Here is a 21,516-nt window from a genome sequence, read left to right as displayed (position 1 = left end):
TATCTTCTTCTTTGTCAGGATTCACCGGTGTGAAGAATCTTGTTAGTAGGTGATGATGACACATGGATCATTCCTAGAGTGTTTTGGCAACACTTTCTTCCTCCAATTGAAGGCATATGAAGATGCACATGTTATTTGTTGGCTTGTTGCACACTTGTCAAGCTTATGGTTATTATTTCAACTTTTAGGGAAGCTTTTTATACCCTAGGTTGGAAGGTTATTTGGGATTTTTTGGTGCCAACATGCTAATAATATAAGCAGTGGTATGTCAAAAAACAAATTAGCAAAAATCCATGATTTTACAACATATGGCGGGGGGGGGGTACAAATTAGAGAAAACACTTGTGTGGGGTAACTCATAAATCTAGACTGGGTCACTGCAGAGGCGAGTGAGACTCACATCACAACACATTGATAATAGGCTGGGAGAGGAGCCAACTGAAGAACTTCTCCTTTGATGAATTGTAATTTCCTTGGAAAAAATCATCGAAGAGGGAATCAACGCCTCTAAACCAAGCAAAATATTACGGCGGAGATGCATTAATGGAACCACAATAGGGCGCCCACACTATCAGAACGATGACTAGGAAGTCCCACTGCGGTGAGCCAACGAACGAGGGTGTGCATTAACTAGTTGCTAACCAGCAAGAATAGAAGTATTGTCATTCAGAGCATGGGTGAATGTGCCTGGCATGTGGTGACCCATGAGTGATGACATTGTCATTCAGCTAATAGTCGATCTATAACGCCATTTATCACCTGCACCAAACTGGACAAATAATATGTCCCGATAGGTGGGGATTAGGCAGATATTCTACAAGTGATTTTTCAGGCACCAACATGGCGAAAACATTGGCCAAGTGTAATTGGCAAATTAACCTCTGCAATTTAACTCCCGTATTCCTCATCCACAAAAAAGGCTTACCAGTGCATGCAATCCTTGCGGAATTAACTCCCCTCTTTCACCCGGTGCATGCAATCCTCCGCAATTAACACACCGATTTCGTTGAGATTAATCACCACACTAAAGTCCTGTCTTGGTCGCATTGCACTGCATAGGAACCAACCCACCCGAATGGAGGGGGTAAGGGCTCTCGCAATGCAACTTTCTTACTAGTACAATTTCGTATGTATTTTGGTGATATGGCATAATAGTTAATGAAGAGAGATACTCCCTCCTTTCCGGTTTATAGGGATTATCTCAAAATTTTAGTTTTTCCATTTTATAAGGCTCAATTTAGTTGTTTTTCATCACATGTTCAGATTTCAAGGTGCATTAAATCATTGCATGCAAGTATTGAGAGAAAATTGACCAATGCATGTACTTTATGCATGCATGCATTGCAATTAATGCATTGATAAACATAATTTTTTAAGAAAAACAAGAGCATTAATTAGATGCTTTTGCAAACTACAAAAAGTATTCACCACTCACCATCTATCTTGGTTGGTGAGATTTTTGAATTGAGCCTTATAAACCGGAAAGGAGGGATTAAGAAGGTTGTAGCTTGGCTAAGATACAACCCTTGCACGTGGCCATAGGCAAAAAAACATTGCTAGCTCAATCACATGTATGCATGAGCCTCAAACCATTAAATTTAGATACAACCCCTGAGAAAATGTATTATGGTAGTTGTCTCTTTAACTCCTGTAGCTCCTTTCACCCGCAAAAAAAAAAAACTCATGTAGCTCCTACGATAATGCGCTAAGAAATTATGCATTGGGAGAGACATAAGAATAGTCACAATGATCCAAGGTGTACTATATCTAAAGCATGCCTCATAGGTACAAATCTGATATGGCACCATGTTTAATGAGGAAAGAAAGTACTATTTTTATCTTAATCTAGAGATGTCTCTTAGCACTAAAACCAAGAAAACTAATGCTTTTCTCTCACAAACATATTAAGTGAGGGTACTTTTAGATACAAATCTAAGATATAGTCCATTGGTATCAAAACACACAAATTATGTATATGATATAGCTTAAGATATAGTAGTGCAATGGTAGGGCCCAGATAATGCCTGTATTCAATTTTCTACTGAGTTGTCGGTCTCAAAATTTGCAACATATGTTTACCCTACATTTATATTCTAAAGAAGAGATATGACTATGATCAAAGAACAAATATGTCAACAATAACTCAGGGGCGTATATGAATGTAGTGCAGCTATTTGTCATTTTTCTTCCATTAATGTAGAACGGTCATGCCGTCAGGAAGATAGGCTGATCAAGTGTACATGAATGGGGGAAGAGCCTGCTAAGAAACAATTACAAATCCAATCGTGAAAATTTATTTTCACTACATTTATATGCCAGAGAAGAGGATTTGACTATGATGAATGAGCAAATATGTTGACATTATATAGATACCAATGGACAGGAGCCTGCCAAGAATAGGAGAGGAGCCTGCCAAGAAGCAATTACAAATCTGACCTTTATAATATGGCGCCCTTGCACTAGTGTTAGTGTGCACTTTTGTAATTTCACACACCGAGAATCTATATCTATATCTGCATATCTATATATCTATATCTATATGTATACATCTATATATCAATATCTATATCTATATATCTATATATCTATATATCTATATACCAATATAAAAAGCCCAAACGGGCAGATTCAACTAAAGTCGGCCATCAAAGCAGGCCAATTCAACGACTCAATCTGCTTCAATTGTGAGCGCTTAAAATATTTAGTGTGCATTAATACCATATCAAATATTAGCTCCAACCTATATCAAATAATATCCTACCTAAGATATGCATGCAATTAATATACTGCCTAATATTAGCGTGCATGGCACGCACGCATTTAGTAATGAGTATAAATACATGGTTGCCCAAGCCGGTTTGTGATATGCACCAATAGTACATTGCATTGTTGGAGGAGAGAGCAGAGTCAATCGGGGATGTCGAATACGATGCCGAGCATGGGAGGCTTTTCTGCTGTGTTTGCAGTGGCTTTGCTTGCCGGAGTCTTCCTCGCTTCCCTTCCTTCAGGTATGTGTTTGTATATAGGTGGTTTTGTATGTACATGTGCTTAGATGTCTCTGTATGTATGTGTTACTGAATTTTGATTTAAATGACCCCTTCTTTCCGGGTTCTACTTATATTTTATCTTCTATAAAGCAGACCGTGTTTGTAAAGCAATTGTATGTTCGTACTGTTTTTAATATATGATCCGTACATTTTTGTTGGGTTCTACTATCAAAGCAATGATAAAATTGTCGGATATGTATATTGATACCGTTAAGGTGTATATTGATACCGTTAAGGTTTCATAACTATATCCACGGAAAAAAAGTTTCATAGCCACATCCCGCGAAAAACAAATTAAAGGTTTCATATCCACACGAAGAGTTCCATCGAAAGTATTGTGACATCGACCAATGTATGGGAGGGGAACTTTTGGTCAATATTGTGCTTAATGTACAGTGGATTATAGCCATTTTTGTCTGGATATTAATTTCCCTTGATAAATTATTATACGGTGCAGGCGTGCAATCCATCGGCGTGTGCTACGGCATCATCGCAAACAACCTCCCACCGCCGAGAGAAGTGGTGCAGCTCTACAGGTCCAAGGGCATCACCAACATGCGCATCTACTCCGTCCAGCTCCAGGCGCTCGACGCGCTCCGCGGCTCCGGCATCAGCCTCATGCTCGGCACCACCAATAACGACGTCGCCGCCCTCGCCGGCAGCCTCTCCGCCGCCACCTCCTGGGTGCAGGCCCACGTAAAGCCCTACCACAGCGCTGGGGTAACCATCCGGTACATCGCCGTCGGCAACGAGGTCACGGGCGGCACCGCGCAGCGCATCCTCGCAGCCATGCGGAACCTCAACAAGGCCCTGGCAGCAGCCGATGTCGGCGACGCCATCAAGGTGTCCACGGCGGTGAGGTTCGACGTGCTCAGTAACTCCTACCCACCCTCCGCCGCCGTGTTCGCTCACCCATACATGGTCGACATCGCCCGGAACCTGGCCAGCACCAGCGCGCCGCTGCTCGCCAACGTCTACCCGTACTTCGCCTACAGCAGCAACCCGAGGGACATCAAACTCAACTACGCGACGTTCCAGCCGGGCGCGACGCCCGTGAGGGACGCCCGCACCGGGCTCGTCTACACGAACCTCTTCAGCGCCATGGTCGACGCCATGTACGCCGCGCTGGAGAAGGCCGGGGCGCCGGGCGTGAGGGTGGTGGTGTCGGAGAGCGGGTGGCCGTCCGCCGGTGGGCTCGGGGCGACGCCGGAGAACGCGCGGGCGTACAACCAGGGCCTCATCAACCACGTGGCGCACGGCACGCCCAAGAAGCCTGGGCCCATGGAGGCGTACGTGTTCGCCATGTTCAACGAGAACCAGAAGCCCGGGGCGGAGACAGAGAGGCACTTTGGGCTCTTCTACCCCAACAAAACGCCCGTGTACCCCATCAATTTCGCACGGCCAACCACACCAACTCGCATGGGTTCGGTGGACACTAGATTGATGCATGTAAATTTTCTAACAAAATAATATCCTCGCAGAGAGAATAAAAAATAGTACGAAATCAATCATGCAGCAATGGCCAGGCAAACATCTTCTCTGCCTAATCTCTTCTCTATCTCTACATCCATCTCCAAAGACCATATCATCACACCATGTGTATACATTGTTCTCACTTCATTTTCACTCTTTACCGAAAAAGGGTTTCCCCCGCTTTATATTATAAAGCAACGATCACCGAAACCAACAACGATAACCACACAACACCACACCACAACACCACACAACACACCCAAGGCTGGATACAGCAAGTACAGGAACAGCCACAACACCCCAACACTCTCAACATACAACAAATGAGCAACAAGGGCTGAGCTTGAAGTAGTCGGAGAAGTCCACCATGACAGAATGTCACAGAGAGACGAGGCTAAGCTCAGCGAATGTAGGCCTCCAAGACGGCGCCTTCAAGAAGGGGAACGACACTGGAGTGCCGTCGCCACCGGATCCAAAGGATCATGGCTTTCACCTGGATCATTCAAAGGGGGAGAGTAGCCACGACGACGCCTTCTGGAAGGAGACGACGCCCACGGACGCCGCCGTCGTCGGCCCGACCGAAGCCGAGCAAGGGATCACCCCTGGCACGCACGCTCCACCTTCGGAACGCCACCGCTCGCCGAAGCACCGGCCGCCACGCCGCCCGAGCGGCCATAGCAATCAGCCCACACCTGAGTCGCGCACCTCGCTCACAAGCAGCGTGACTACCACCAACGAGGCCGCCGCCCCGGCATCCATGACCCCTCCGCAACCACCACGACAGCAAAGGGATGGAACCGACCGATGAGAGGTAAAGGGACTCCCTTCAACCCAAAACGAACCCTTGGCGGGAAGACGGCCCAGCCGGCCACATCCAGGCAGGGGAGAGGGTTGCTAGCAGCCGCGGGCCTCAACCTCGCCGCAGCCGCCGGCCTCGACCTCTCCTCAGGTGCCGGCCTCGTCCACGCCGCAGCCGCCGGCCTCGTCCTCGCCGCAGCCACCGTACCGCACCACCAGGGGCAGGGACCAAGAGGCCTCTGCCTCCCTCCCGGGTGCACCACACCACCACCGGCCAGCAAACGGCACCCGCCGAGCCGCCAACGTCCACCAACAGGTCGCCACAGTCCGCCAACACCCCCAGCTGAGCAGCAAGCGAGAGAGGGTCGACCACCACCGTCACGGTGCCATCCCCACCAGCCGGAAGGCGAGGCAGGGGCCGCCGCCCGTGACCAGCGCCGCCCGGAGGGCCAGATCTGGCGGAGCCGCGACCAGAACCAGTCCCCAGGCGCGGACCCCCAGCACGCCGCCCGCCACGCCGCAGCCACGCCGTCGTCGATCGAAACCAGCGCGCCACCATGCTGCCGTGCCCGTCGCTAGCGCGACACCCCGGTCCAGCCGCCTTGGCCCGCACCGAGCCCGCCGAGCAGAGGGGTGAGATCTCCCTGCCGGCGCCGGCGTCAACCAGGCTTCGCCTAGCCGTGCCCTCTGGCGGCGGCGAGGTGGAGGAGGAAAGGGCGGGGGACCCCGCCGGCGGTGTCTAGGGTTTCCTCCCGGTCACGCGTGGGGTGACCCGGGAGGAGCGAGCGAGGGAAAGGTGACTGGTACCTTAAAAGTTCAAAACCCAAAAACTCCCAGAAGTGAACACGAAATTTTACAGAAAAAGAGTTTCCCCGCTTTGTATTTCAAAGCAACCAACACCGATTACATAGACAATGCTGGGGCGAGCAGCACAACAAGCCCAAAGGGAAAAAGGAAAAGGAAACAAATGCCAACAACGGCAGCTCGACAAAGCGAGGATGACCCGCCACCACAGCGCCCTCCAGAACCGACCCACCACGATACAAGGCTTCGATCCGCCGCGTACCAAGCAGCACCTCCAAGAAGGAATGCGGCGCCGACAACGCTGCTGCCCAGACGGGTCCTAGGGTTTCCCCCGGCACACGGAGGGGAGTAGGGATGGATACTACCGACACCCTTCAGGAAGGACTGGCGGCACCCTCAGGCGTCGCCGCATCGGAGCCAGAAGACCCGGCAAGGATTTCTCCCATACTACATACCACACCGACCAACCAGGCCGGAGCCAACCAGCCAACTCGCCGCCCACCAACATGCGCCATTACGGTCGCGGCGCCACCCACGCCGCATCACTGAGATCACCACAACGAGGCCAAGAGGACTAGGAGAGAAGCGTCGGGCGTCGGGAGCAGCAGCACCGTAGCCGTGCGGTAAAGAACCACCTCCACCACGGTTCGTGCGGGAGGCCCGTGCCTCCAGCACCATCGCGGTCACCGTCCGGACGCGGCAGCAGGGCATACCAGGGCACCCTTGGCCCGGCCAGGCTCGAATCGGGCCCACTAAGCCCCTCCGGCCACGCTGCAGCAGGGCAGCAAAAGCGCCGCCAGCACCCCACCACCCAACGTCGCTCCCTCGCCTCCCGAAAGTCGCACCGCAGATCCGTCCCACCATCGGCCCACCCAGACCCGGATGGGGCCCAAAGGACGTAGATCTGGGCCGAGCGGGCGCCGCCAAGCTGCGCCGCGCGCCACCCTGCCGCCAACGACGCCGCCGCCGTCCAGCCGATCTCCCATGCTGCGCCAGGATGCCCTGCCGGACCACCGCCGCCGAGGAACACCCCTCGAGCCGCGCCGGAGAGCACCCGAGATGGGAAAGGCCGCCGCCGCCGCCAGCGCCGCCCGGGCCAAGCCCAGTGGCGGGCGCAGATGATGGCGGCGGGGAGGGAGGAGTGAGGGGGAGCTGGGGGAGAGGGACCGGGGCGCGGCCGGCCGCCCGCGGGGGCGATGCGGGCGCGAGAGCGTTGCAGTTTTCTTTCGAATGGAGCGTTTAGAAGCCTATTTTTCACCGGAGGCTTTCTAGACTATGCAAAGAGTAAAAAAAAAATCACAAGATACACACCAATTTGAACACGAAATTTTAAGGGGGGCTCACGCATTATCAGGCTCGCTCGCCGGACCTCACCCAAGCCCATAAGCATCAAAAATTCGTTGGCACTTGGGCCGTCCTCTTACCCCATTTCGTGCGGCTCGCTCGCCGGACGCTGCACACGACCGCCCGGAGCTCCTGCTCTGGTCGCCGCCGCCTGCCGCCTACATCCACGCTCTCATCGCCACGGCCGCACCACCACCTCGCCGACTAAATCCATCGGGCCACCCACCGCTCGGAGCGCCGCCGCCCATCGCCGGGCGTGTCCTCGACCTGCAGCCTGATAGATGCTGGGCACGCGCCCGTCTGTCCCACCTCCGTCGGGTCGGGTCCAAGCTCACCACGGGAGCCCTCGGCGGGCCGTCCTCAGATTCATCGGCCGCGGGGATCCTCTGTTCTCTTCCTCCCCCGCTCACCCCATGGTTGGCTATCTCAAAGTTAGATTGGGTTTGTGTGGAATCCTTGCTATACTTCGATTGGATGCTGCATTAGCCCAGTGGAATGAATCTTCCCCTTTCCAGATTGATCACCATGAGTCAGCGACATCCAGTAGCAGGAGTATGTGACACCCAAAATTCCTCAATGTTTCAATTGCAGTACTTACTACTTAGGATTGCTTAACATTTGAGAATATGGGAAGCAATAACAATTTATCATGCTATTTTCCTCTGATGTGATGTGAGCATACTTTTTTTTTTAACATTCTGTATTCTATTCAGCATATCATGTTCAGTTAATCAGCTGGACGCTGGATTATAGCAGCTGTTGTGTTACCCTATGAGTATATCATGATAATGTCGCTGTTTTCACATTTACTGTCAGCACTTTGTCCATATAGTTTTCATTAGCTTAATGGAGTGTAAACTTCTGGAATTGGCTCTTACCATCCTGCTTGCTGGTTACTAAATGTTGCATATATAATTCAGAGTTCAGATGACCGGATCAACCGATGCACCGTTTTCTTCCTATATGTTGGCATGGCAGCAATGAAACAAGTCAAAGCTATATACAGTGAACTACTTTTGAAATTGCTTCATGCTCCAGCCAAACTCATCTGAAATGGGATAGAATAAATGAATAAATGGCGTGCATTGATACATGCAGAGGTCAGCGGTTTATCCCTTTTTTCAAAAAAAAAAAAAACAACAACCCCGAAATGGGTTAGAAGACACCTGAAATATCCTTTTTGATCTGAGTTTATGGCATGAAGTTTCAGGTTCAAGCTCTGATGTAAACGTAGCAACATGTACTTAGAATATAGACCAGAAATTTTTACTTGCATTTTTACTTGCAAATAGTTCAAGCTCTGATGTAAAATTCACCGGAGTATCTTTCTCTCTTTGATTTGACCTGTACTGTTGGTGTTGGTAGTTACTCTCTCCAAAAAATTTGGTAAATGAATCATGGTAATTAAGAATGTTGACCATGACATGGAAATGTTATTAATACTCCTACCTATCTCGGGAAGAAGAGAGAGACTCTTCAGATTAATGCCTTGGGAATATCAGAAGTCTGCATGCAATGCACGCTTAAATGACTATACTACTTTTGACCTGGACGCTCCTTCATAAGTACTACACAGATTAAGACCGAACCACCATTCCCTTGATACATTCTGCTGCAGCTCTCCAGCCTTCAGCACCGTGGTGAGCTTCTTCTGCGAAGCTTGTTCAGGTTTCCAATTTATTTACTCTTCAACGCCTGCATAGAACATCAATATTTGTTTTGTAGTTTTATCGTTGTTTTTTGGTTTCCTTTTATCTCTGCTGATTGTCTGGTAGGATATAGAAATCAGTCTGGTTATACAGTGATAGGTTTCAGAAACTGAATGTTCTATGGTGTTTAACCATCACTGATTTCATAGAAATATTTCATGCATCAGAAATTTATGGTTGACACAGTTTCTTCTGCCGAGTTGCTCTCTTTGTTTACAATTTAGTCATTTCTTTCCTTCTACCACGCCTGCATAGAGCAGCAGTATTTGTTTTTGTATCTTATTAGTTGTTTTGCTTTCTTTTTATTTCTGCTGAATTTCAGAAACTGATGTGAAAATAGCCATGTTGTACATTGATAGGAATTTCAGAAACTGATTGTTCTATGGTTATTAATCAGTGTTTTATTTCTCATGAGCACAGGAAACCTTCTCGTATTCCCAAGGCATTAATGGCTTTTGAGTTCTTCACGATATTGCTCTCAAATTCGTTGAAGAAACTAGTACCGAAATACATCCTACTCCCACAATCTAATATATTTATATGCATTGATCTTTGATCTGTTTGGCCACTTGAACACTTGCTTTCAACCACTGCTTAATCTTCGTCGCAGTGGCTGCCAGGCAAGTTCGCGAGGGTGTTTGACAGCCGTAAACCCTTTGAAGTGAAGTTGCGGGAGGCCGGGCGCCGGCATCGCTTGTGGGACGTGGAAGTTGTGTTTGACGCTGACGGCCACATTTACCTGGGGCGTGGCTGGGAGCAGTTCGCCGGCGCTCATGATCTGCGGCTCGGGTACTTCCTCGTCTTAAGCTATGACTGCTGCCACGCCCACGCCATGCTCACCGTGAAGGTGTTTGACGGGAGCATGTGCCGTAGGCACTACCAGAACGACAATGATGCTAGTATGTGGCTTTTCTTGCTCTTCTTTGTTTTCCTCTCAATATGGCGGTTGTAGCTTCTAAGAATAAGTTTATTTGCAAAAAAAAAAGAGCTTCTAAGAATAAGTTAAAGAAGACTTCATTGCATTTCTCCAGGAAGTGGGAGCAGCGGCGACAGCGGCGACAGTGGCAACACCTTGGTAACCAGCTTCTGCCATGTTCCACTCTTTGCTTGAAATTTAGTCATGCGTCTTCTCTTCTTCAGTACTGTAGTGGTGATTTGTTCTCTTTCTATGCCATATTCATGACAGTTATTTTTTCCTCTATGGACAGAGTACCCCACTTTAGTTTGACATGAATCTTCTTGCCCCCCTTTCTTTGCATTCTTTATTATATGCCGTTTCCAATTACTTCAATTTTTTTCAAATACTTTGCCTAGTTTCTCATCATGTACATGGTTCGACTTCTGGGACAGCAGGGAGCAGAGGGGGAAGGGGAAGTGCCACCGCAGACAGAGGCAGAGAAAGGCGACGGGGAGCAGGTACCCCAGTTCTCTAAACTCTTCACCTCTAGCAAGTTGTGCACTGTCCAATTTATGCTGATGCCCAAATCAAGGATGCAGTGTTTATAAGTGTATATATGCGGTCAAAATCAAGCTATGATGCACAGCGTAGATATTAGATGCCTGAATTAAATAGATTTATTTTTACAAACACCTAATGAATGTATTAGGAATCGTATGGCAGTGCATATGTAGATGCCTGAAGTATCAACTTTGCATATATCCAGGGGGCACATAATTGCCAGTTGCATAACTGTCACTTGCAGACATCCAACATACATATGCTTTGAGTAATTTCATATTTTTCAATTACTCTCCCCGTTTCAAATTAATTGAATTTCTAGGTTGGTTGTTAGTCAAATTTTCTTAAGTTTGACAAAGTCTATTGGAAAATGGCCTAAGATCGACTTACAAACAAAATTTGGGCATATGATCAAATCCCACCAAAAGGTCTTAGGGCATCATTTGGACCGCAAATGGCATGAGCTCTGCTTTTGCATTTGGAAGAGGGCATCATACTGATGTTGAATAATTTCAGGGTATTAAATTAGTTATGCAAACACCTTTTGAAAAATTTCACCTGATATACTATATGATTGGTTTTACAGGGCGTATCCAAGATGAGTAATCCATGCGATTCAGATGGAACCCAGAAGGAAAGATCTTATTCTTCCGAGGAATTGTCAGGTTAAGTTGTGTACTCAGATTATTCAGTTACCCTCCAGCACATCTTTTCTTACTGTTGAAACATTTTTACAGCAGAAGACAGTCTATTTGTAGACAATTCTGTGGAGTCAGTTAATCTACAGACGCTTTCCAATAACTACGTCTTATCAACGCAGTGCTATCTTACAAAAGCACAGAAGCTGAAAATAGATGCGCTTATAGAGAAAATTCAATCTAAAATCACAGTGCTAGTTGTACAGATGAAGAAGTCGAATGTAAAACGGCATGCTACTCTGGTACGTAAGTTTTGCCAACTGCATTTTGTATGAAAATTGCTCACTGTCTGTACCTAAACACATTATCTTGTTATGATACTATTTAAGTCAGTCGGTGTTCTGGTTCTAACTCAAAACTCTGACTGATATATTTGCAACGAAATGCATATGCATTGCTAAATCTACATTATCCATGCCTTGTGAGTTGTGCCAGTCTTAGCTTGTTAACTCTTTACTACTTCAACTCTCAGATATAACAAGCATAACAGTATCACAATCACATTTTGTCCTTTTTTCAATTAGATAATACATAAGGATTATGCGCTCGAGCACTTTCCATGTGAAGATACAACTGTCGTACTCCAGCTGCCTGGGAAGAACAAGGATTGGAAATGCACATTCCGCATCAGGCCATCTGGCACATCTGATGCAGGTCGGCCAACCTCTTTTTGTACAACTTTGCCTGTGACAACCATATTAGAGAGGGTGATATCTGCCTCTTTCAACCAATGACAAATGTGAAGCAGAGAAGGTTCATAGTGACAGTCCATGTCCTTGACAAAGTGAATATTGATCACTCCCCTGGTAGAAGAACTGACATTGGCTCAAATCATGGAGGGAAAAGGGCCAAGATGGGCGCCGTTAAGGACAAACCACACACCGATGGTAAGTCAGCACGACACTAAGCTGTTCCCACTGCTAGGATGCATATCTCACACTCGGGTTCACATTATATATGTCTGATTCATATGAAAACTTGTCTGTGTCAAGAGCATGAAGTCTCTGAGGATTCCGAGGGAGCTTTTGGGCGTCTCTTCATGCTGTCAGACAAAGCTTGTCCAACACCAGCACAGCGGAAGAAATTGTTAAAGGAAGTTAAGAAGATTAAGTTCAAACCACCCTTTTATGTTGCTATCATGAGCAAGAGCACTGTCTGTCAGCGTGGCAGCCAAAACAATCCCATGCTAGTAAGTTCAAGGAAACATTTCTTTTGCTTTCTATCAGTTCCTGGATTGCATCCGTATCCTTTGATAAAATGATATGACAAATAGGAGTGAATTTCCACGTGTGTCTGCATCTGTGTCATTCTAACATTTGCCCTCTGTTATGTATATGAACAGCGCTTTGGCTCGCAGTACGCAACCAGGTATCTTGTTGAGAAGTTTGCTGGTGGCCATCCTTGTGGAAAACGTAGAGGAGTCGAGTTGGTGCTTCTGCGGGAGGGCAAGAGTAGGTCATGGTGTACCAAGCTGCGGCATAGCTCGCGAGGCTCGAGGGTTCTCAAAGGATGGCCATCTTTCGCCCGCGACAACAAGCTGCGGGAGGGGGACCTCTGCCTCTTCAAGCTGCTGAAGAGCGAGGAGCTGCTGGTGATGATGGTCTACATCGTTCGCCACTAGTAATGTTATCCTGAAGCATGGCTTGCATGCTGATACTATGATGATCTTGAACTCTGGGTCAGTCTGAGAGTGGAAAACTGTGGCTCGCCTCCAAACGAGGGAGCCGTTGAGCATGAAACGCTTAGTTCTGTGATAACTTTGTTATGGTTGGGTGGGTCAAGTTTGAACAACCTGTGATGTGTTGCTAACTTGCTCTTGTTTGAGGGCACTGTTTTTGCACGTGGGTTCTCTGCAGCACACTAGAGTGCACTTGCAGAATTTGAGGCAGTGCATACTGGTTGTTCAAACTGTTCCGCAACTCCTGCCGGCCATAGTGGGATTTGGTCCAACCATACTAGCTAATCTGCAATGACAGTATGACACCCAGACCCAGTAGCCAGAGTATGTGATTAGAAATTACACACTGACTCTATTACTACATTATTATTATCTAGTACTACTATCAGTGTTTTAGTTGATAATGGGATTTTGTTAACATGTGAGAATATGAGAAGCTATAATATTTTTCTCTGTTATGTGAGAATCCACGTAGATAGCATGTTCAATTAGTTAGTTGGACGCTGGACTATAGCTGTTGGTAATTCGTGGTTGTGTTACCGTATTGCATCGTGAGAATGTCTTTGGTTTCCCATCTATTGTCAGCACTTTGTCCACAGTGATTTTTACTAGCTTAATGGGTTCTTACCATGCTGCTTTCTGGTTACTACTGGTTGTATTCAGAATAAGAATTCCGATGACCTTCTCATTGGATATATCTGTTATAATTTATTCAGTTCGCATGGCACCAATGAAACATGTCAAAGCTATACAATGATACTCCTGAATTCAGTACGTTTTTTTTAAGTTGCTTAATATGGACCAAAAGCTACACACATCTCCTGAATGAGTTAGAATAAATGAATAAATGGCGTGCATTGGTTTATGCATAGGCCAGCGGTTTAATCTCCTTTTCGGAAAAATAATAATCCAACATGGAGTATATGGCATGATGTTTTCAGGTTCAAACTCTGATGAGGAAGTAGAATTATCAAGAAAATATTAGGCAAGAAATATTTTCCTTGCAAATTTTCCATGTGCGAGTAAACTAGTTTCGAGTTTTGAGAAAGCAGCTATAGGGAAACTGATTTTTGGGGAATATGAGAAGTCTGCATGCTGTGTTGCCTCTTTGATTGGAGTTGTACTGTTGGGAAATAGTCTCTCTAGTTTTTTGTCAAATCATGGTAATTAATTAAGGAGGTTAACCATGCCATTAATTTAGGGAAGCGTGGGTATACTGTAATAGATTTATGGCTTGGGCATATGAGAAGACTTGACCATGCAGTGAACGCCCCCTTCATAATAAATGACGTACTTCTGGTGTGCGTGTGCCCTTCCAGTGCCAGGACGCCCCCTTCATAAGTAAGCCCGGATTTGCATTCCATAGATACGTTCTGCTTTCTGCCCTTCAGCACCACGGATGCTTCTTCTTCCAAGTTGTTCTTTTTGTTTGCAGTTTAGTCACGTTCTTTCTTCTTCTTCTACATCTGCATATGGAGGAGCAGCACTCTCCTGTTTTTGATTTCTACTTATTTCTGCTGAACTTCATAAACAGTGATGCTATACAACGACAGAAACTGAGTCTATATGGTTGTTAACCATCAGTTAGTTTTTTGGTTTTTAAAGAGATATCGTTGATCAATTTAGATATGCATTTCATCTCCCTAGTAACATCACAAATGGAGCCTAGTGATCAATAGATTCAATTAGAAAATTCTTGTATGCATCAGAAAGATCAGGACAGGGCTTTTTCTGCCAAGTTGCTCTCTTTGTTTTTTTAGTCATGTCCTTTCTTCTTCCACACATACAATTTAGAAGAACGTTATTCTTTGATGTTGTACAATGATAGGAATTTCAGAAGCTGATTATTTCTTTCTATTATAAGTGATATCAGTGATTTATTTAGATCTGCATTTACCCGGCCCCCTTGTAACCTAACAAAGGGATCTTATTATCGCATTCATAGGAAAGATCAAGCCAGTACTTCTTCTGCCAAGTATTTGTAATTTTATTCCAGTGTTGTTTTGCTTTCTTTTTACATGGTAATCAAAACAGATTTTTACGTCAGCATTAGTTTTATAGTGTTCACAACATTTTGTTGCTGCTCTTATTTTTTAATAAAGAAACCGTCTCCTTACTCTGAAAAGATTTTAGGGCATAGTTATGAATCTTGAGTGATTTTACGGTATTACTAATTACGCAAACAGAAATTTGAATGTGCCACCTGACATAGTATGTGATTCATTTAACAGGACGTATCCAAGATGAGCAACCCTTGCGAATGCTGTGAGAGGAAGATAAAGTTCATCAGAAAAATAAATGGAAACTTTATGCATAGTTTGGTAAGCCCTTTCTAACTTTCCTAGTTCAGTGGTTGTCTGATGTTTGTAGAGTTTGTTCGTTGCCTCAAACATTTTTTGCACAATTGCTGCTTGTTACAGGTCTTACCAGACTGGTTTGTTAGTCAACTTGGGGGCAAAATCTGGAGAACCATCAAACTGCAAGCCCCTGATGGTATCATATATGATGTTGGAGTTAGTGAGAATATGAATAGAATTATCCTCAAGTTTGGGTGGGCAGCATTTCTTGATGCAAATGAAATCGAAGAAAACTATTCCTTGATGTTTCGGTACCTCGGTAATGCCCTCTTTGAGGTTACGATATTTGATTCCAATGGGAAGGAGAAAGCCTTGTGCAGTCGCTATGCTGATAATTCGAGCAGTTCTCAAGATGGCGTTACTCAGTCGTCAGCAGGGGAAGGTTCAGATTCAGGTGGAAGCCAGAAGGAAAGCTTGTACTGCTACAAAAAATCAGCAAAGATGCCTGCAGTATCTTATTCTTCTGAGGAATTCTCAGGTTAAGTTGTGTACTCAGATTATTCTTTTACTTCTCTCCGCCACATTTTCTCTTACTGTCGAAACTTCTTTTTACAGCAGAAGACAATTCTGTGGAGTCGGATGATCAACAGATGCTTTCAAAATATTGTGTCTTCTCAGGGCGGTGCTATCTTACAGAAGCACAGAAGGCGAAAGTTCTTGCACTTGTAAAGAAAATTCGACCCGAAATCCCAGTGCTTGTTGTACAGATGAAGAAGAGCAACGTCGAGCAGAGTGGTACTCTGGTACGTAAATTTTACCGTTGCATTTTGTATGAACTGCTCTTTTTCTGTACCCATGTACAATTTCTTTTCTATTTAGGGAAGTTGGTGGTCTTGCTCCAAAGGATATGTTTGCACAAAATGCATCTATTCAGACAGTTGAAACCATGCATACAGATGAAGTACATAACTAAATCAGCATTATTATTGTCTAAATCAGTATTATTGTTGCCTTATCAGTTGAAACTGTGTGTATTGTACGATTCAGCCTTTCTGACAATCCAAATGTTTTAATTGTTTAGTACTTAGGCTGCCGGATAAAATAGCTCAACATTATCACTGTCACTTTCTATCCCTTTTTCAATTAGGTACTATGTAAAGATTACGCACGCAAGCACTTGCCATGCGAAGGAACAAATATCATACTCCAGCTGCCTCGAAAAAACAAGGGTTGGAAGTGCAAATTCCATATCAGGCCATCTGGAACGTCGGACGCTGGTCGCCGCAACCTTTCATTAGGGAACTTTGTCCCTGACAATCATATTAGAGAAGGCGATATCTGCCTCTTTGAACCAATGACAATTGTTAAGGAGAAAAGATTCACAATGACTGTCCATCTCCTTCACAAAGCGGGCATTGATCATTCCCCTAGTGCAAGAACTGGTGTTGGCTCAAATCATGGAAGGACAAGCACAAAGATGGCAGGTGCTATGGAGGAACCACCTACTGATGGTGTGCCAGCTTGACACTAAAGATCTTGCCACTGCTAGGATGTGACACATTTCATTTTGCATTATACTTCTCTGATTCGTGTGATGACTTGTCCAGGTGAAGAGTATTCTTGGGAACATGAAGAGCATGGAGTCTCTGATGATTCTGAGGGAGGTTCCGAACCTCGCTTCATGCTGGCAGACAAAGCTTCCCTAACTCGAGCACAAGAGAAGAAAGTGTTGGAGAAAGTTGAGGAAATCGAGTCAGAAGTACCCTTGTATGTTGCTATCATGAGCAAGTCCAATGTCTATCGGGGTGGTGGCGGTAACACTCCCACCCTAGTAAGTTCATGGAAAACATTTTCTGTCGCTTCCTATCAGTACACTTCAGATCGGAACAAATTTCCAAATATCTTTGCAATTGTGTCATTCTAACATTTGCCCCTTTTTATGTATATAAACAGCACTTTGGCTACCAATACACAGGCAGATATCTTGTTCAGAAGTCTGCTTCTGGCCATCATCGTGGAAAGAGTAGCCAGGTCAGTTTGGTGCTTCATAGGGAGGGGAGGAGTGGATCATGGCCTACCAAGATGCAACACAGCATGCAACACACAACTCATGCGATGAGGATTCTCAAAGGATGGACGTTTTTCGCCCGCGACAACCGCCTGCGGGAGGGTGACCTCTGTCTCTTCAAGCTGATAACGAATAAGGAGCCTCTGACTATGGTGATCCACATCATTCGCCGCAAGGAATGTTAGCCTGAAGCATGTATCGCATGCTGCTGCTCTGGTGATCCTGAACCCTGGTGGTGGAAAACTATGTGGCTTACTTTGGAACGTTATCATGAGACGTTATCTTAGTATTTTTCTTACTTCCGTGAGAACTTTGTCAATTTGAGAGTAATTTGGATGGTTCAAGTTTGAGAAACTTATTATGTGCTTCTGAGGTTGATTTGAGTGAACATGTTTTTTTATGGGATTCAAGTTTGATCTTTGAAGATGATGGTTTACATCAATCGCTGTGAGAAATGTTAGCCTGAAGGCATGCTACTGGTACTATTATCTTCAACTCTCTGAGCGAAAGCTATGTAGCTTATCTCCAAATGAGGGAGGCATTGAGCAAGAAACTTACCTGTTTATCGTTAGACAATTATCTTGGTGGTTTCTTACTTCCGTGAGAACTAAAGTTGGGAATTGGGAGTGATTTAGATGGGTCAAAGTTGAATAACCGTACTGTGTTGCTGACTGCTGAAGTGCTGATGCCTGAAGGAGTGAAGGCACAGTTTTTTGCATGTGGTTTTTGCCGACTGTCATGGTTCGTGCGAGCCTTGCATGGTGGCAGCAATGTGTTCTCCCGTTCAAAAATAAATAATAAATAAAACTTATATTTTAACTTGAACATATGAGCCGTCACTAGTAGAAAAAAGGGCTTTGGTCTAGACCGGGTTAGCCCATTAGTCCCGGTTCGTGAGCCCAGGGGGCCGGCCGGGCCACGTGGGCCATTTGTCCCGGTTTGTTTGGAACTTTTAGTCCCGGTTGGTGCCACGAACCGGGACTAAAGGGTGTGATGCCCATTAGTACTGGTTCGTGGCACCAACCGGTACTAAAGGTTAGACCTTTAGTTCCGGTTCGAGCCACCAACCGGTACTAATGGGGTTTAAGGCATTAGTACCGGTTCATGGCACAGAAACACTAACTTCCCGGAACCCCGTTAAACATTTCCAAAATCCTCAAAAACCTAACAGAAAAAAAGTTACGGGGCTTTTAAGATCTGGAGGCAAAAAAATTCAAAATAAATCAGATTTTTTTAATTTTTGTTAAATCTGGTCAAACTATGGTCAAACTACTTATTCAAGAAGTATTAGTGTTACTAAATAATTATTCAAGAATATTAGTGTTACTAAATAATTATTTCAGTTTTTTTGAATTTTGGTCATATCTGGTCAAACTATGGTCAAACTGTGGTCAAACAATGGTCAAACTAATTATTCAAGAAATATTAGTGTTACTAAATATTAGTGTTATTTTTAGAACAATAGTTTCAAACTCAAACAGTGAAATGTGTGACTTCATGCTCAAGCTAAATTTCTGAGGTTAATAGGATTGACATCTTACTATTGTTAGTAAAACAACAAGTGCAGACTTGGAAACGATGGAGAATAGAACCCGGAAGTTAAGCGTGCTCAGGCTGAAGTAGTGAGAGGATGGGTGACCGTCTGGGAAGTTAGATGATGAGGGGTGATTAGAGGTTAAATTGAATAGTGATGAGGGGTGATTAGAGATGAGAGGTTAAAATAATTTAGAAATTTGAAAATAAAAAAATTATTTTTTTTTAAAAAAAATCATAAAAATTTCTTCAGGCAGCGGCCACGTGGAGAGCCTTTAGTCCCGGTTCGTGTAAGAACCGGGACTGAAGGGGGAGGCTTTAGTAACGACCCTTTAGTCCCGGTTCCAGAACCGGGACTAAAGGCCCTTATGAACCGGGACTAAAAGCCCTTTTTCTACTAATACGTATTTAGTCTCAACCAATTGAGCCATGATATGATGATGCAGGCAAAAGGAATTAATGTTGCGCGACGATGCACATAGTCCACCTTTCCAATCAGTCAGCGCATCTCCAGCTGAAGCCCAACACTGTTTTTAGGGGCTTTGGAAAAAAGAAGACGCAGTAGAGCCACTGTTAGGACCTCCAAAATGGGGAGGAAGCTTCATTTCCCTCTTCTTCTCGCATGAGCAGCCCTCTGGCTGCCGAATCCACCTCATTGCTGCATTCCCGGCATCGCCCGCTCCGGATCCATCCATGTTGATGGTGTTTTGCAAGGTCCCCGAACAACAGTACAATAGCATACGTGAGTTATGTGGCTGCGGGACATAACCTCAAGTTAGAAGATTTACATAGGTTCAAGCTCCTGCAATGTGAGTAACAACCCTAAGCTCGCTTGTTTGAAATAAAGTACAATGTAGGATACTTGTACACTAAGTTGCTGGAGATATTTGGTGGCCGATCTCGACGGGAAGTCCAAGAAAATCACCACCATCACCATCAAGGCCTCCACCATCACCACCATCCCCAAGACCACCACCACCACCATCAACTGCATGTGCACCATATTGATGGTGATGGGCAGCTTCGATCTTGAAGTAGAAGACACCCTAATCTCGGTAGTTCAGTGTTCTGGTTGGGGACGGCTTGTTCTTTCCTTGTCATGGCTTCTCCTTCCTTTGTTTGGAGGGGTCCGGGCGATGCTTTATTTGTGTCTTCCTTTCTTGACCGTGGACTCTGAACGGGGTTATCCTTGAAACTGCTTATTCCTTCCACTCACACCTAGCCAGATTTGGGCCCAGTTCCACTTCTAACCGGCAATCTCCCCATCAATATTCATAGTGAAGTCTAGTCAATCAGAGCTTACCCTATCCAGTAGATGATACCTTTTTCCGAGGATGGCATTTGGCAAACCTTGTTGTGCAATAAGTATGTAGGTCAAAAAGCTGTGTCACATGCCTATTGGTAGCCTGGTGACTCACACATTAGGGCTGGTCTAATGGCGGCGAAGAAACACATTTTCCACTTTGGATCCTTCGCGATAAATGATGAGTCAGAGATTCGTTTCTGGGAGGACAACTGGCTAGTACCAGCCTTCGAGAACAATATCCAGCTTTGTACGACATTGTTCGTGATAAGCATGACACTAGCGCAGGTGCTCAGTTCATCCCCACCGAATATTTCTTTCAGGCGGGATTTGATTGGCCCTTGTCTTATGCCATGGCAAATTTTTTTATCTCGATTGGAGTCGATTAACCTGGCACAAGGATGGGATGTGTTTCGCCGGAACTTCACTACATCTGTCCTGGGTGGATGCAGCATCAATATTAACTTTATATGCACCCCATGGTGGCTTTGTCCATAATGTTTCATGTGCATTCACTACTCGTCCCGTAGAATTGTTGGAGGTGAATGCCTGGATATCTAACGTCGTCCTGCGAAGCTACTTGCTGGCCTTTCAGAAGTTCTTTGCCACCAAATGTGTCAGGCGCCCACTGCAACAATTTCCTTCATGTTGATTTTTCTGAGAACCGGTGAGGCGGCGATGATCGGCGGTTGTTACGAAGGATGTCCTCCAAAACTTATTAGGAAAAAGCGCTTCTTCAATAATATCATGGAATCCGAGAAACTTCCAACCTTGCCGGGCTCGCTCAGACATGAACAGTAAATGCTGATGTTCTCTGCTCCAGCTTTACATACCGTACATTGTGGATACACGGGAATAAGTCTCGCTGCTAGTATCGCATAGCTAGGAACATCCAAATTCCATATAATTTCCCACACTGGGTTCACTTCGTCCGTTCCCTCACCATCTTCCCTTCTTGTTCTCCCGAAAACTGATGATCACATTTGGCCGAATATGCTAATCGGACTGAGAAGGTAAATTATGTTGTTTTGTTCCATGCAACGAAATCTTCAACATATTAGCATTCATTGGGATCTTCAAAATTCTTTCTACATCAATAGGTATAAAAATATCCCCGATTAGGTCCTCATTCCAAGATCCCGTTAAAAGGTTCATTAGCTCATCAACCTTTATGAGAAGGACATGTTCTATTGATTCGATTATCTTTCTCGTTGGGATGCTAGGGATCCAATGATCCTCCTAGATATCAATGTGAGTACCAGATCCTGCTCTCCATATCAATGGCGAAGCTATGTGGTGGGCTGG

General features: G+C 45.4%; 1 protein-coding gene and 2 pseudogenes across 1 annotated transcript; all 3 read left to right on the top strand.

Moving 5' to 3' along the window:
• The first annotated feature begins 2,886 nt into the window (after positions 1-2,886).
• Positions 2,887-4,555, top strand: LOC119278575 (annotated as a pseudogene).
• Positions 4,556-9,173: 4,618 nt separating this feature from the next.
• LOC119282334 lies at positions 9,174-13,297 on the top strand (annotated as a pseudogene).
• A 1,185-nt stretch (positions 13,298-14,482) lies between these two features.
• Positions 14,483-17,560, top strand: LOC119280086 (B3 domain-containing protein Os03g0619600-like). The gene is made up of 7 exons (XM_037561068.1): positions 14,483-14,503; positions 15,242-15,331; positions 15,431-15,845; positions 15,923-16,110; positions 16,455-16,818; positions 16,915-17,138; positions 17,261-17,560. Exons 1-7 carry the CDS (start codon positions 14,483-14,485, stop codon positions 17,558-17,560), a joined length of 1,602 nt encoding a protein of 533 aa, XP_037416965.1.
• Positions 17,561-21,516: the final 3,956 nt, after the last annotated feature.

Source organism: Triticum dicoccoides, chromosome 3B (genome assembly GCF_002162155.2).
Source record: "Triticum dicoccoides isolate Atlit2015 ecotype Zavitan chromosome 3B, WEW_v2.0, whole genome shotgun sequence".
Taxonomy (NCBI): Eukaryota; Viridiplantae; Streptophyta; class Magnoliopsida; order Poales; family Poaceae; genus Triticum; species Triticum dicoccoides.
Note: the sequence above shows the minus strand (reverse complement) of the source record. Positions and strands in the feature narration are given on the sequence as shown.